The 16,903-nt window shown below is 42.6% G+C and overlaps 1 protein-coding gene and 1 long non-coding RNA gene across 4 annotated transcripts in view; one reads left to right on the top strand and one right to left on the bottom strand.

Annotated features, from left to right (window-relative positions):
* LOC103891846 (uncharacterized) overlaps positions 1-9,154 on the bottom strand; it is a 53,371-nt gene extending 44,217 nt beyond the window's left edge. The window contains exon 1 of the long non-coding RNA XR_010141765.1: positions 8,979-9,154. This is a non-coding gene — a long non-coding RNA (uncharacterized LOC103891846). The remainder of the gene's footprint in view (positions 1-8,978) is intronic.
* RBM15 (RNA binding motif protein 15) lies at positions 8,339-16,650 on the top strand. 3 transcript variants are annotated; one of them, XM_002810468.5, is made up of 2 exons: positions 8,339-12,252; positions 16,281-16,650. In XM_002810468.5, the coding sequence occupies exons 1-2, from the start codon at positions 9,390-9,392 to the stop codon at positions 16,325-16,327; spliced, it is 2,910 nt and encodes a 969-aa protein (XP_002810514.1). In that variant the 5' UTR covers positions 8,339-9,389; the 3' UTR covers positions 16,328-16,650. The 3 variants fall into 3 exon arrangements, 2 of the variants coding, with proteins under 2 accessions (XP_002810514.1, XP_009244855.2); XR_008512983.2 differs by having other exon boundaries at positions 9,229-15,621; XM_009246580.3 differs by having other exon boundaries at positions 9,229-12,252; positions 15,511-16,650.
* The last annotated feature ends 253 nt before the right edge of the window (positions 16,651-16,903 follow it).

The raw sequence follows: 16,903 nt of genomic DNA, 5'->3' as shown, positions 1-16,903 counted from the left end.
GTATTTCTCTATACCATTGTCTGTGATCTATAGATAGCACGAGCGGTTAGGGTGGGGGTTAATCTTTTTTTTTTTTTTTTAAGACAGAGTCTTGCTCTGTCGCCCAGGCTGGAGTGCATCGGCACAATCTCAGCTCACTGCAAGCTCCGCCTCCCGGGTTCACGCCATTCTCCTGTCTCAGCCTCCCGAGTAGCTGGGACTACAGGTGTCCGCCACCACGCTCAGCTAATTTTTTTGTATTTTTAGTAGAAGCAGGGTTTCACCATGTTAGCCAGGATGGTCTCGATCTCCTGACCTCATGATCCACCCGCCTCGGCCTCCCAAAGTGCTGGGATTACAGGCGTGAGCCACCACGCCTGGCCAGGGTGAGGGTTAATCTTTAATCTACAGGCCTGGCGAGTGGCGCCGATCAGTCTGTTATTTTTCAGTCTTCACTTCCTCCTTTTCTTTGGAGACGGGACAGTAGGAGAAATGGCCTCTCTCCTCACTAAAAATACAAAAAATTAGATAGGCGTGGTGGCGCTCAGGAGGCTGAGGCAGGGGAATCGCTGGAACCCAGGAGGCAGAGGTTGCAGTGAGCCAAGATCACGCCATTGCACTCCAGCCTGGGCAACAAGAGCGAAACTCTGTCTCAAAAAATAAATAAACAAAAAATAAAAATAAAATAAAATAAGGAATAATAATGCTTACCATCATTCTTTCTATGTAACATCCTATCAAAGATTCTATCAGTCAAAGTCAGCACAGTAACACCAGAAAAGCAAAATCATAAGGATTAGAAAGGAAGAAATACTCTTACTATTTGTAGATGGTATGACTGCCTACATAAAAAACTAAAAGGGGGTCAGGCACAATGGCTCATGCTTGTAATCCCAGCACTTTGGGAAGCCGAGGTGGGGAGATCACTTGAGCCCAGGAGTTCAAGATCAGCCTGGGCAATACAGTGAAACCCTATCTCCACTAAAAATACAAAAACTGAGGTGAGAGGATCACCTGAGCCCTGGGAGGTCGAGGCTGCAGTGAGCCGTGATCACACCACTGCACTCCAGCCTGGGCAACAGAGTGAGACCCTGTCTCAAAAAAAAAAAAAAAAAAATTTAGCAAGGGGCTGTATTTCAAATCCTGACAACAGACAAATAAAAAGCATAATTTAATTTAAAAAGACACCATTACCAATAGTAACAAACCATACTAAAAGAGATGCAAGAGTACTCATCAAGTATACAAATTTTGCTGAAGGAAACGAAATGAGACCTAATTAAATGAAAAATATCCATATTCACTGAAATACTTTTTTAATAAGGAAAAATAATTTTTTTATAGGGAGACTTTTTTTTGTCTTTTTCTTTCCTTTTTGTGGAGAATGGGGTCTCGCTATGTTGCCCATGCAGATCTCAAACTCCTGGGCTCAAGCTATCCTCCCACCTCTGCCTCCCTAAGTGCTGGGATTACAGGTGTGAACCACTCTGCCTTATAATTTATAAGAAAGAACAAAAATTTAATATAGTCAAATACTGGTGGCAGGGTTGGGGAAAGTGATGAGGATTTCTTAGACAAGATACAGAAAGTGCTAACTATAAAATGTTGATAAATTCTATCTTATTTAAATTAAGAATTTGTTTCTTAAAAATCAGCTTAAATTGTGTGAAAAAATAAGCCACAACTAGAAAAAGATGTTTGCCATACATACACTCTATAATAAAGGATTAGGATCAAGAACATGTGAAAAACTCATATACCTATAAGAAACATACAATTCAATAGAGGAGCAAAATACATGAATAGATATTTCATAGATGAAGAAATATACATGGCCAGTAAACTTATAAAGAGATATGCAACCTCACTAGTAATCAAGGAAATAAAATATCAAAACCACAAAGACGTGCTATTTTATGTCCATTTGATTAAAAAAAGTTATAAAATGTTAGTGACATGGATCAATAAGATCTCTTATACACTACTGATGAGATTGTAAATTGCTAAACACCACTTTAGAAAACAATTTGACATTATCCTGTGAAATTGGACATTCAATATAACTTTTTTTTTTTTTTTTTTAAGAGACAGGGAGGGTCTCACTATATTACCCACGCTGGCCTTGAACTCCTGGGCTCAAGTGATCTGTCCACCTCAGCCTCCTGAGTAGCTGGGGTTACAGGCCAGCTTCAATATAACTTTTTAATCCAGTAATTCCACTCCTAGGTATCCTTCACCTCTCCATCCTATCCCAGGGGAATTCTTACATATGTGCCTCAGGACATATGAATAAGAATCTTCATCATAGCACTGCGTTAGGCCATTTTGTGTTGCTATAAAGCAATACACAAGACTGGGGTAATTTATAAAGAAAAGAGGTTTTCACTGGCTCACAGTTCTGCAGGCTGTACAGGAAGCATAGTGCTGACATCTGCTCAGCTTCTGGTGAGGTTTTGGCCTGCTTACTATCATGGCAGAAGGCAAAGGGGGAGCCAGCATATCCCACAGTGAGAGTGGGAGTGAGACAGAGTGGAGTGACATATACTTTTAAACAACCAGAACTCTGGAGAACTCACTCACTATCACCAGGACAGCACCAAGCCGTGAAGGATCTTCCCCCATGATCCAAATGCCTCTCACCAGGCCCCACCACCAACACTGAAGATAACATTTCAACATGAGATTAGAGGGGACAACATTCAAACTATATCAAGCACTCTTCATAATAGCACAAAAAGTAAAAAATATTCATAGCCCAAATCAAAAGAAAAATGGATATATAAGTAGTAGTATATTCAATATAATGGAATATTTTACAACAATGGAAATAAACTATAGCTACTATGTATGATAACATGCAAGAATCACAGTAACACAATAAATGAAAAATGCAAATCTCAGAAAATTATATATAGTGTGTTGTTCGAATACAAGTTTGTATAAAGTTCTAAAACAACCGAAATGAAAAGAATATACTTTTAAAGTATGTGTGTGCACACATGTGCAAGCACACACACATGAATTCTTTAAAATTCCTTTAAAAATTCTTTTACAAGGCGAGGATTGTTAAATGCTAGATTCAGGATATCTATGAAGGTGGGCAGTAGACAGGATAGAGGAGGAGCATTTAGGTAGATGTAAATTACTGATAATTTTCTATTTGTTTGAGTGCTGGATTGAGTGCTGGGTTCAGGGATATTCATTATGTTATTAATAAATAATAAACGTTGAAGGGCCCATATATGGACCATTGATGATTGTATACCATGAATTAAGGATTATAATTAATCCAATTCTATGTACCCAAGTTCAAAGAGAAAATATATTAATAATAGCAATCATTTATATAGTGTTTACCACATGCCAGGCACTGTTCTAAGCTCTTTATATAGTTTAACCCATTTAATTTTCCCTGTGAGGAGAAAACCAAGGCCCAGAGAGGTTACCAGTAACTCTTCTGAGGCCCATAGCAGAGCTGGGATTTAATCCAGGCTGGCAGCCTCCAGAGTCTGTACTCTTAATCACTACCCTATAAGGTGTCTAAATAAATAAAAGAGATAATTATATTAGGGCTTAGTCATGAAAAAGTTATAGCAGAGTGCTTTCTATAACAATATTAAAGGAGGAACCACATGGACAGCTCTGTAAGGATACTAAAACCCCCTGAATTGTATTACTTTGAGTGGGTAAACTTTATGGTATATAAATTATATCTTAATAAAGCTGTTAAAAAAAAAACCTCACAGACCACAAATAGTGATTTTGTAACACAAACTGGGTCCTGAATGATTGTTTGCTACTTGTGGGATTTCATATTTGCCTAACGGTAAATATTTGTTTGGTCTGAGACCAAACAAAATAAACCTCATTGTCAAGACACCACTCACTTTATGAAGGAGGATGAAATAGAAAATTTTAATCTGCTATTATGGATGGAAAAAAATTTTCAATTCCCAGCTTTAGCCTCTTATTTGCATCTGCCAGGAAATTGGACGGCTCTCAACTCTCAAGATAAATTTCATATTGCAGTTGTAATTTTTTGTGTGTATATTGAGGATACACAAACAATAAAACCTAGGAAAGATGAGGGTGGAAAGAGGACATTTGATTGAAAACATACACGTAAGTTTAAGATGCCAGTATGTTTTCAATCTTTATTAAGTTTAATGTATATATCATGAAGTTTATGCATTTAAAATATACAATTCTAAAATTAGCTGGGCGTGGTTGTGCATACCTGTAATCCCAGCTACTCTGGAGGCTGAGGCAGGAGAATCACTTCAACCCGGGAGGCAGAGGCTTCAGTGAGCTGAGATTGCATCACTGCACTCCAGTCTAGGCAACTGAGCAACACTCCATCAAAAATAAATGAATAAATAAATAAAGTATACAATTCAGTGGATTTTTTTTACTATCCTTACAGAGCTGCTCTGATGCTCAGGGAGTCTGCTGGTAACTTAACTCTGTTTTCTTTTATTTTTTTCTTTTTTGAGACGGAGTCTTGATCTGTCATCCAGGCTAGAGTGCTGTGGCACCATTTCAGCTCATTGCAACCTCTGTCTCCTGGGTTCAAGCGATTTTCCTGCCTTAGCCTCCCGAGTAGCTGGGATTACAGGCATCTGCTACCAGGCCTGGCTAATTTTTGTATTTTTAGTAGAGACACGGGGTGGGCACCACGTTGGCCATGCTGATCTCCAACTCCTGACCTCAAGTGATACACCCGTCTTGGTCTCCCAAAGTGCTGGGATTACAGGCGTGAGCCACTTCGTCCAGCCCTGTTTTCATGACCACCGAAAATCCTCCTCACCTAGGTCAGCTCTCCTCACAAATCTGGCCATTGATCACAAAGAGATCAAATGAAAGCTCGGGTTGCACCTTAACAATTCCAACATCAACAGCAAAAGAAGGGTTCAAAGTCCTGGCCAACTAAACCATGGGTCACTTTTATCCACTTTTATGCATGTGCCCTCTCTAAAGCACACATGTAAACAGAGGATAAAACCTAACTTGGTTGGGTGCAGTGGCTCACATCTGTAATCCCAGTGCTTTGGGGAGGCTGAGATAGGAGGATCACTTGAGGCCAGTAGTTTGAGATAAGCCTGGGCAACATGGCTAGACCCCATTGCTACAAAAAATTTAAAAATTAGCTGAGTGTGGTGGTGTGTGCCTGTGGTCCTAGCTACATGGGAGGCTGAATTGGGACGACTGCTTGAGCCCAGGAATTTGAGGTTGCAGTGAGTTATGACTGCACCATTACAATCCAGCCTGGGTGACAGAGCAAGTCCCTGTCTCTAAAACAAAACAAAAACAAAGCAACAAAAAAGAAAAAACCAAAAAAAAGAAGAAACTCAGTAAGCAGCTTCACAAAGAGATCAAATGAAAGCTCGGGTTGCACCTTAACGATTCCAACATCAACAGCAAAAGAAGGGTTCAAAGTCCTGGCCAACTAAACCATGGGTCACTTTTATCCACTTTTATGCATGTGCCCTCTCTAAAGCACACATGTAAACAGAGGATAAAACCTAACTTGGTTGGGTGCAGTGGCTCACATCTGTAATCCCAGTGCTTTGGGGAGGCTGAGATAGGAGGATCACTTGAGGCCGGTAGTTTGAGATAAGCCTGGGCAACATGGCTAGACCCCATTGCTACAAAAAATTTAAAAATTAGCTGAGTGTGGTGGTGTGTGCCTGTGGTCCTAGCTACATGGGAGGCTGAATTGGGACGATTGCTTGAGCCCAGGAATTTGAGGTTGCAGTGAGTTATGACTGCACCATTACACTCCAGCCTGGGTGACAGAGCAAGTCCCTGTCTCTAAAACAAAAACAAAAACAAAGCAACAAAAAAGAAAAAACAAAAAAAAAAGAAGAAAGTAAGCAGCTTTATGCTTTAAAGCAGGGGTTCCCAGCCCCCAGGCTGTGGACCAGTAATGGTCAGTTGCCTGTTAGGACGTGGCTGCACAGTAGGTGAGGGGCAGGGGAGGGAGCATTACTGCCTGAGCTCTGCCTCCTGACAGATCAGCAGAGGCATTAGATTCTCAGAGGAGGGCTAACCCTATTGTGAACGGAGTATGTGAGGGATGTGGGTTGTGTGTTCCTTATGATAATCTAATGCCTGATGATCTGAGGTGGAACAGTTCCATGAAACTGGTCCCTGATGCCAAAAAGTTTGGGGACCACTGCTTTAAAGAACACAAAGGATTTTCAGGTAGTATCTGCTGGAAGCCAGGGGAGGGGGTAATTTTGGAGGCAATAACACAAAGGAAATAAAAACAATCACTTATTTTAACTACAGCATGGATCCAACTTATGTCATTATTCATTTGTCGTGGAAACACACACACACACACATACACATCACAGGCAATATTTTGGCTGTTACTCTTAATGGAATCTAGGCCTTTTCCATCTAACCATAAAACTTACTAGTACTCTTGGCTCCAGGCGGATTTCCAGTCCCCCTAGGCAAGCCTTTGTACTATAGCCAGCTGCGGGCAGTAGCTTCCATCAAGCTCCCTGGTATTTGCAGTGGCAAGCCACTAAGACTGGCATACCTCTGGTGCATGTTCACACAGACTGGGTGTCTGTTTATCTTCCTGAATTATTTCTCTCAAATCTTGTGCTCCCTCAATGCCTATCATGAAGTTTGGAAAACTACTGATTTGGTCATTATCTTTTTCTTTGATCAGTGAGTCACCTTAGCAGGTCAATTAAGGTTAAAAAGTCACTCTGGTGCCTGGTTCATTATCTCGATTGGCTATTACATTGAGTAATCAGATAATGGCTTAACTTCAATTTCCATTTGTGGTCTATTAACATAACCTTGAAACAGATTTAAAATTGTAAAATTTTATTTCGTGCTTTTACAAATAATCTGTTCATGTGTTTTTTATCCTCCAGCATCCAGATTTTTATCTTTAAATACCATCTCCCACTAAAAGGAACCAGAGCTCTCTGGAGAAATGGCTGATTCCACAACTGGGGCAGGAAATTTATCAGGTAAGTCTGGAAGAAAATAATGGAGAAACGAAGAGTGGGAAGAGTGATGCAGATGAAACAAGATTGACATGATTTGATAATTGTTGAAATAGGGTGTTGGGTACACATGGGAGTTCTTTATAGTATTCTTTTATATATTTTAAACTTTTTCCATAAAAATAGTTTAAGGAAAGTTAAAAATGTTATTTTTTAAACTGAAGGAGTAACAGCGCCCTTTGTAGAAACAAAAGATTTCTACAAAGAAAAGTGAAGTCTCCCTCCTACTCCAGACCCTCGCACCCCTCCTCAGGGCAATCCTAGTAACAATTTCCCATGTATTTGTCAAGAAAGTTTCCATGAAAATAAATTTTTTAAATGTACATACTCATAAATACAAATATTTTTAAAACCACAAATGGTAGCATATTATACACATTATTTTATGCCTTATGCAGTTTTATTTCCCTTTTTAATACAATGAATATGTCTACACATTACAATATTGTGGATTTTTATGCTTTACAACTGAGCTTCTTCCTTCGAGTTTCTTTGATCTAATCAAGAGATAAAAGGCCTACAGCTTCACATTCCTCAGGATTATTTACAAAAAGGATGGCTCAGCCAAGGCTAAATTTAGGTTACAGTCCCTAATCTTAACAGTTTTTAAATTTAGGTTTCAGCTTTTGGGATGTTATTGTTACCTTGAAAAATGTCATGTTTATAAACACCTCACACCCTCTACTATAGATTGGATCTTGGGAAATAGGGTTGAGGACCGGATTAATACAAGAATCCTAGTAACCTCCGCCCCGGAGCATACCTGTGAGGGCTGCAGACTGTCTAAAGGCCGTGGTGACCTCAGCGATGCGTCCCTCCACCAACCGGCGAGTGCTGGGGCACAGGCCATAAGCTCGGCATCGCCTGCACCTCTCACAGGTGCTCTGTCCGCCACAGTAACGCTCTATGGAAAGGAAAGTTGTACGGCGAACGACTGAAGTAGCCAAACGAGGTGGATCTGGAGCGGCCGCAAGGTGCCTGTGCTGCTGGCTTTTAACACACAATAAGAGTGCCAAGGGATACAAGAAGCCACAGGGGGAAAAACAAGTGACATATCTGCATGGAGCCTAAATTTCGCTTGGTGATTTTCAGAGTAGAAGCATTACATATTAAAAACAAACACTGCTATTTTAGGGGAATACAGAATTAAAAAATCCACACAGATTCGCAACATAAAACATGCCGCCCAAAGACACGTCCGCGGTGTCCCGACAGTTCCGGCTCCGCCCGCGGGCCACGAGGCGGGGAGCGACGGTCACTCCCCTCGGTTACCCGGAGTACTTGGGCGGGAACGGGGAGCGCCCAGGAGAGACAGGCTCCTGGGCGAGGGCTGCGTCTTAGCCGCCATGCTTCTTAGCTCTCGAGATCCCGCGTGTTACGTGTTAGCACCGCCCCGGGGCGTCAGCATGACCCGAGGCTGCAGGAACCGTGAACTCCCTGCCCCGCGGGCCCGGGTGACCGCGGGCGGCGCTCTCCCGCGCGCGGGGGGCGGGGCTTCCCCCGGCTGTTCACTCAGCGACCACAGCGACATAAGATGGTGTCCGCTAGGCGTCCCAGGACGGCTTCCTGAGGGACTGGAGGGCCCCGACAGCCGGAGAGCCTGCCCCGCCCCTTGGCTGGCACAGGTGGGACGGCGGGGAGCTCAGAAGTTTCGAACTCCAAGGGCCGAAGCACAGCCAAATACCCCACGGAACTTAACAAATGTTTGTGGGGAGAACGCCGAAAACGCGGGGAGGCGGGGCTGGCACACAGTCACCCTCTCGCGACATCTAAGTGACGTCGCACAGCAAGCACGTGTTCTAGTCTTTCACCTTCAGTCAGCCTCCTCCGTTATACAGGCCTACCCCTTTAAGCGAGTGATGGACAGTTATTTTAGCCTATCATCTTCCTTGCCGACATCCAATCAGATTTAAACTTCTTTTAGCCGCTGGAGGAGTTGGAAAAAGGGGGTCGAAAGAGGGAGCATACCGTCTCTCGCGATATCGCTGTGAGCCTGCCTCTCTGGAAAAAACGCCGAAACTGATGGCCCGACCTCCCAAATAGTGGTTTAAAGGACGGGTTTATAAGCCAATGAAAGGGATGAGGAGGTGGGGTTGCTGCTTTCACTGAGCAAGAAGTACCGTTACAGGGCAGACTTTTTGTCCAATCAACACCTCAACACTTTGGGTCACGTGACCGAAGAGTGCGAGGGGCGGAGCTACAGTCTGGCGCGAGGAACCGTTAAGATAGACAACAAATGTAACCAATGAGGTACTCTGACTAGTGGGTTGGGAACCCAATAACAGTGGTTGGGCAGGCGCCTTCCTGGAGCGCGGGGAGATGTAAAGATAGACAAATAATTTTCCCAATGAGACTGTAGAAGAGAGAGCTAATTGGCCAATGAGGACTGCGGGGCGGGACCCTGTGCCGCGGCGGAGTCCAAGATGGCGGCGTGCGGTTCCGCTGTGTGAAACGAGCGCGGGGCGGCGGGTTAATCAGCTCCGCGGAGACGACCTCCGACGACCCGCAACAATGAAGGGAAAAGAGCGCTCGCCAGTGAAGGCCAAACGCTCCCGTGGTGGTGAGGATTCGACTTCCCGCGGAGAGCGGAGCAAGAAGTTAGGGGGCTCTGGTGGCAGCAATGGGAGCAGCAGCGGAAAGACCGATAGCGGCGGTGGGTCGCGGCGGAGTCTCCACCTGGACAAGTCCAGCAGTCGAGGTGGCAGCCGCGAGTATGACACCGGTGGGGGCAGCTCCAGTAGCCGCTTGCATAGTTATAGCTCCCCGAGCACCAAAAATTCTTCGGGCGGGGGCGAGTCGCGCAGCAGCTCCCGGGGTGGAGGCGGGGAGTCACGTTCCTCTGGGGCCGCCTCCTCAGCTCCCGGCGGCGGGGACGGCGCGGAATACAAGACTCTGAAGATAAGCGAGTTGGGGTCCCAGCTTAGTGACGAAGCGGTGGAGGACGGCCTGTTTCATGAGTTCAAACGCTTCGGTGATGTAAGTGTGAAAATCAGTCATCTGTCGGGTTCTGGCAGCGGGGATGAGCGGGTAGCCTTTGTGAACTTCCGGCGGCCAGAGGACGCGCGGGCGGCCAAGCATGCCAGAGGCCGCCTGGTGCTCTATGACCGTCCTCTGAAGATAGAAGCTGTGTATGTGAGCCGGCGTCGCAGCCGCTCCCCTTTAGACAAAGATACTTATCCTCCATCAGCCAGCGTGGTCGGGGCCTCTGTAGGTGGTCACCGGCACCCCCCTGGAGGTGGTGGAGGCCAGAGATCACTTTCCCCTGGTGGCGCTGCTTTGGGATACAGAGACTACCGGCTGCAGCAGTTGGCTCTTGGCCGTCTGCCCCCTCCACCTCCGCCACCATTGCCTCGAGAGCTGGAGAGAGAAAGAGACTACCCGTTCTATGAGAGAGTGCGCCCTGCATACAGTCTTGAGCCAAGGGTGGGAGCTGGAGCAGGTGCTGCTCCTTTCAGAGAAGTTGATGAGATTTCACCCGAGGATGATCAGCGAGCTAACCGGACGCTTTTCTTGGGCAATCTAGACATCACTGTAACGGAGAGTGATCTAAGAAGGGCGTTTGATCGCTTTGGAGTCATCACAGAAGTAGATATCAAGAGGCCTTCTCGCGGCCAGACTAGTACTTATGGCTTTCTCAAATTTGAGAACTTAGATATGTCTCACCGGGCCAAATTAGCAATGTCCGGCAAAATTATAATTCGGAATCCTATCAAAATTGGTTATGGTAAAGCTACACCCACCACCCGCCTCTGGGTGGGAGGCCTGGGACCATGGGTTCCTCTTGCTGCCCTGGCACGAGAATTTGATCGATTTGGCACCATACGCACCATAGACTACCGAAAAGGTGATAGTTGGGCATATATCCAGTATGAAAGCCTGGATGCAGCGCATGCTGCCTGGACCCATATGCGGGGCTTCCCACTTGGTGGCCCAGATCGACGCCTTAGAGTAGACTTTGCCGACACCGAACATCGTTACCAGCAGCAGTATCTGCAGCCTCTGCCCTTAACTCATTATGAGCTGGTGACAGATGCTTTTGGACATCGGGCACCTGACCCTTTGAGGGGTGCTCGGGATAGGACACCACCCTTACTATACAGAGATCGTGATAGGGACCTTTATCCTGACTCTGATTGGGTGCCACCCCCACCCCCAGTCCGAGAACGCAGCACTCGGACTGCAGCTACTTCTGTGCCTGCTTACGAGCCACTGGATAGCCTAGATCGCAGGCGGGATGGTTGGTCCTTGGACCGGGACAGAGGTGATCGAGATCTGCCCAGCAGCAGAGACCAGCCTAGGAAGCGAAGGCTGCCTGAGGAGAGTGGAGGACGTCATCTGGATAGGTCTCCTGAGAGTGACCGCCCACGAAAACGTCACTGCGCTCCTTCTCCTGACCGCAGTCCAGAATTGAGTAGTAGCCGGGATCGTTACAACAGCGACAATGATCGATCTTCCCGTCTTCTCTTGGAAAGGCCCTCTCCAATCAGAGACAGACGAGGTAGTTTGGAGAAGAGCCAGGGTGACAAGCGAGACCGTAAAAACTCTGCATCAGCTGAACGAGATAGGAAGCACCGGACAACTGCTCCCACTGAGGGAAAAAGCCCTCTGAAAAAAGAAGACCGCTCCGATGGGAGTGCACCTAGCACCAGTACTGCTTCCTCCAAGCTGAAGTCCCCGTCCCAGAAACAGGATGGGGGGACAGCCCCTGCAGCATCAGCCTCTCCTAAACTCTGTTTGGCCTGGCAGGGCATGCTTCTACTGAAGAACAGCAACTTTCCTTCCAACATGCATCTGTTGCAGGGTGACCTCCAAGTGGCTAGTAGTCTTCTTGTGGAGGGTTCAACTGGAGGCAAAGTGGCCCAGCTCAAGATCACTCAGCGTCTCCGTTTGGACCAGCCCAAGTTGGATGAAGTAACTCGACGCATCAAAGTAGCAGGGCCCAATGGTTATGCCATTCTTCTGGCTGTGCCTGGAAGTTCTGACAGCCGGTCCTCCTCTTCCTCAGCTGCATCAGACACTGCCACTTCTACTCAGAGGCCACTTAGGAACCTTGTGTCCTATTTAAAGCAAAAGCAGGCAGCTGGGGTGATCAGCCTCCCTGTGGGGGGCAACAAAGACAAGGAAAACACCGGGGTCCTTCATGCCTTCCCACCTTGTGAGTTCTCCCAGCAGTTCCTGGATTCCCCTGCCAAGGCACTGGCCAAATCTGAAGAAGATTACCTGGTCATGATCATTGTCCGTGGTGCGTCCTAAAGTCTATGTGTAACTTGCATTTACTACTTTGACATGGTTCCTGTTTTGTGATGTGTAATGGGATACAGCATCAGATGCAGTTTTCTTTTTAGTTGTTAGTTGTAGCATTTTCTTTTTTATATTTTTATAAACGTCTTTAAAATAGAAATCAGGACAGTTTAGCTATTTTTTTGTTTGTTTAGTTATTATTTTAAGTGAAAGGGATGCCCTAAAGGTAGCAGGCAGACAGATTTGCTTTAATTAGGCGTTCCCACCCTTATGAGTAATTTTTTTCCTCTATTCAGTTTTTTTTTTTTAATCTTGAGCTTAAAAAATCCTCAGAGTTACAAAACCAAAATTTTGAAAAGTCAGAATTTGGAGAAAGGAGTCCACTGACCATATAAAGAGAGTAATAGCCACCTAAAAATGACTCGATTGGTGTGTGGGTAAATAATTCTTTTACCAGAAATGTGTGTGACTAAAATTTGATCAGGGATCTCAAAGATATGCTGGTAAATTGTATAGCAATGTAATTATTTTAATCAGGTATTTGAGTATTTCTTAAGATAACAGTTTATTCCCAGAGAGTTTGCTTTAACATGCATTTTTAAAATCTTTTGTTCTAGAGTTCTGTATCCCATATATGCACTTTTGGTTTGTAGCAGTAACTGTTCAGTAAAAATTAAGGACTATGTTACAAACCATATATGTCTTATGCTTACACTAGTATGCAAGAAGTGAGTAGGTGCTTTTAAAATCAGAATTCTTTGGTCAGTTATTGGTGTGTGGTGGTGTTTTTACTGACTTTTTCAGAGAGGTGTAGCAGGTACAGTTCTAATTGTGCATATTTCAAAACTAAGTGTTCTTCATCAAAGATGAGTTTTTGTTTTTGTATCAGTTCAAATTTCTGGTTTCAATAATAGAAAGAAGAGTTGTCTGCAGGCTCATAGTCATCTTTTATTTCAGTGGGCATTTAAATCAGCCATATTTGGATTGCAGAATTTCTTAAAAAGTCATCATAAAATGCCTTTGACATGCTCTTTTAAAATTTTGCTTGTCTTTTTATTTTCATATTTAAACAGTAGTGACATTACATTATTGGAAATGTTTTGAACATCTTGGAAATTTTATGTTTAATATTCTCACTGCTGTCCAGCTACGGAATTGAAATGTCAGTGTAGGAAAACCTTTTTTAATTGTTTTATTTTCCCAGACACCTGGAATTAATACAGGATCATTTAACTTAGCCTCACAGTTTTTTTTTTTCAAAGGTGAGAATGATGTCAACCTCTGGTTCTCAACAAGGACTTTTGCTGCTTAACAGTAATGGATTTTTTTTTTTTTTTAATCCCCTCTGTCCCACCCTTAATTTGTCAGGTCATTAGTAAGTATATTTTTCTCCCTTGATTTAAGTGCTGAAGATTTCAGCTAAGGCCTTTGATATTTAATTATGATTAGAGACTTTTGGAGCTTCTGGATCATGGTCATGTTTCTGTTCTATGAAAGTGACTTACCTTGAAGCCTGGCAGAACCCAACTGTTTTCTTTCTGTTATCAAAGCTGGTAGTTTTGAAATAGCACCAATAATAACCCAGGGAAATGTCATGTAATTTTTATTTTCCATTATGACAGGTGTCTAATGCATGTCAGCACGAAAGTGTCATCACTGCTGTGTCATCCCTCTTGGTTTTCACTATGCATCTATAATTTTTTAAGTTTGCAGGTTTTGTGGGGGTTTTTGTTTGTTTTTAAACTGGAAAAACTAGCCATTTTGAGAAGGAAGGTTCTAGGCTATGAGCATGAAGGTCCTTGTGCCTCTTAGGAAAATACCTGAAATCCTATAATGAAGACTTTTGATGCTTCTTGCTTTAAAAAAGCTGTGCTTGGTTTGGAGTAGACACCTGTTCAGAAACTAATGCAAGTGTGGAGTCTGCATACGTGGGCTCATAGTATAATTTGTGGCCAGCTACATTTTTCCAGTTTAAATAAACTCACTAACCATTAATTTTTGAATATCTTTTGTTGAGATAGTTGGACAAATGATTTTGCTCTTTTGGAGAGTGAAGTCCATGACATCTAATTTTACTATCATCCAAAATGTGTGTTTTATTTCTTTTCTTTTACTTTATTTTTTTTGTTTGTTTTTTGTTTTTTGTTAGTGTGACAGCTTACAGAAGAGTACTATGTTTTTGCTCCATGTTTGTTTGAATCTTTACCTGACATTGCCGCTTCTGTTAGGTCTGGGCAATTTGTGCTTTAGTGTTTTTGAAACAATGGCTTGATACCATTTCTAAATGTATGTATTATAAAAAACTAATTATGTTTAGTTGGTCATTACCTACAGAGTGCCATAGTCCACATGAACCTCTGATTTGTACTGCCCATTCTTTTGTGCAGGTTCATAATATCTATAAAGTATCTAGTTAAACCGTAAGAATTCGAATGAAAGCAAAAGTCTAAAACCGGTTCTACTTCTCATTAGCCAGGATTTAATAATCCCAACGTTGAATGTTCTTTGTAACGACCAATTTTTTTCTGTCTTTCTTCTTTAATTATTTTAATGTAGTTGATTTTCCTGGAACTCAGTTAAAACGAATGGAAAGAAAACTTCAGGATATCATTTAATGACTATTAAGTATTACTGGTAAAAACGTGAAGATAAGACTTTTAGATCACAGCTTCAAATTTTATGGAAAATTAAGCAATCAATACCTAGCCAATAGTTCTGCTTAACTTTCTGGTTAAGTATTTTGTTGGGATTCCTATAAATAATTTTTCACACACAGTTTTAAATTTCTGGTGTACTTTGACTCTCAACTGAGAGTGGATAGAGTTTTTCTTTTGAGGATTACATCTTAAAATGTCCATCGCCTGGCTGGTTATAAGCATTTGTCACCTTTTGAAGGTAAAATATACTCTGGCCCTTCTTGACTCACTTACAGATCATTTTAGGTCCAGTAATAAGAGTCAGGTGTTTGGTTATTGCTTTCAGAGTCAGACATTGTTTAAGTTTATTTAAAAACTATTAGCAGGTTTTCACTGACAATGCTTTTTTAAAAATAAAAAATGTAAATCCACTTTTTTAAGGCAGATTGTTCATTATGCATATACAGCTTGAACTATAGTTTGGGTCCATATAGGAACCATTCACCAAAACTCTGGTAACAGAATTAGGAAATCCTCTTGAGAAGAGGGCCTTAATGACCTTTTGTGTGAAAAAAAATTTTGGAGAGAATTTCTGGACAATTTTTTTTCTGTCTCTGTCACAGGGTATGGTTTTCATATAGGAGTTAGGTATGAGAACAAGAAGAGAGAAAACATGGCGCTGACCCTGTTATAGTGGTTATAGTGATGTCCCTAAAGGGAGAAAATGATTTCAGGTAACCACAGTGAAATGTTAAGCTAAATGAAGAGTTTTATATGTATGGTTTAAACAGAGTTGAAAAGTGAGATTCCTGAAGTGTTCTTTGGCTGTTTAACAATTATTTGTATGAGTGTTTTCTTAAAATAACGGCTGCTGTCTTTGGTAACATAGATGAGGGTGGATTTTTAAATGGCTTTGTATCGACCCCTTTCTACAATAATGGAGTAGTCTATGTTGCTCCATATAAATTACAGAATGAAAATAGATGGGGCAAAAGTTTGACTAAACTTCACCTTTTTATAGTTTCACTTTTTAAGTTATATTTAGAATACATTGATAGATTATAAATTGATTGTGAAACTTTTTTCTGAATTTTTTCAACATGTTTTACTCAGTTGTACATGAGTATAAAGGATATTTTCAGTCCTGTTATCTTCAATTGCAGTCTTAAAAAAAACCCACCCTATTGTTCTACTTGTTATATGTCATTCATACAGTAAATTCATTTCAAGGTTTATGCCAGTGGGTATTATTGGTGCTTTTTGAAGTTGAGGTGAACCATCCAGGAAGGTCTTGTTAATGTTATGTTCATCTGTAATGGCATAGGGGAAATATATATATTTTTAATATTGTAAACATTTGTACTGAATAACCTTTTTTTCCCCCCCCCGCAAGCAAAACTGGTTGAACAGCGGATGAAGATATGGAATTCAAAGCTCTAATGGACCTTTTTGAAGAGAAGTTGTGGCTTATGTGGAGTTGACATGGGCCTCTGATGGAAGAAAGCTAATCTGTTTAGTATTTGTGCATTTTACTAAAATGGCAGCTTAAAGTTGTGTATCTGCTATTGTGATGCCAATGCCGGTGTTTTAAGTGGAAAAAAAATGACCTCTTTGCTTTGTGCTGTGTACACAAGATTTCTGGAAAAGTAAAGAAAAACCCTTTTTATGGCTCACACAGCTTAAGAGTAGCTGTCTCTCAAACGTGCGCTCACAGTTGAGCTGCTTTTGTTTTATTCTAAATAAATTGTTTCTTTTGAGGAAAATGTTTTTCTGCCTGGAAGTGAATTGACGGCAAACCTTTGACCCCTTTGTTTGCAGCCGAGGGGGTACTTGCTGCTGCTCAGATCTTGTATGTCTTGAGCAAGAAGCAGGGAGACCATCAATTTCATTTTGACTATCACGGTGTGTCAATTCTGAAGGATCACTAGTGTTACTGTTGACCCCCTTTGTTTGCAGTGAAGGGGATCATTTGCTTCTCGGTTCTCAACGTGATGAGGAAATGGTGCTGTTTGCTGG

This window comes from Pongo abelii, chromosome 1, assembly GCF_028885655.2.
Source record: "Pongo abelii isolate AG06213 chromosome 1, NHGRI_mPonAbe1-v2.0_pri, whole genome shotgun sequence".
Lineage (NCBI taxonomy): Eukaryota > Metazoa > Chordata > Mammalia > Primates > Hominidae > Pongo > Pongo abelii.
The sequence above is the reverse complement of the archived record's forward strand: the minus strand, read 5'-3'. Positions and strand labels throughout refer to the sequence as shown.

Bases quoted from the DNA above. Each gene is read 5' to 3' on its own strand.
- RBM15 (XM_009246580.3), top strand. From the start codon at position 9,390: ATGAGGACTGCGGGGCGGGACCCTGTGCCGCGGCGGAGTCCAAGATGG. The intron at 12,253-15,510 runs GTGCGTCCTAAA...TCTCTGTCACAG, and splicing joins GGTCATGATCATTGTCCGTG to GGTATGGTTTTCATATAGGA.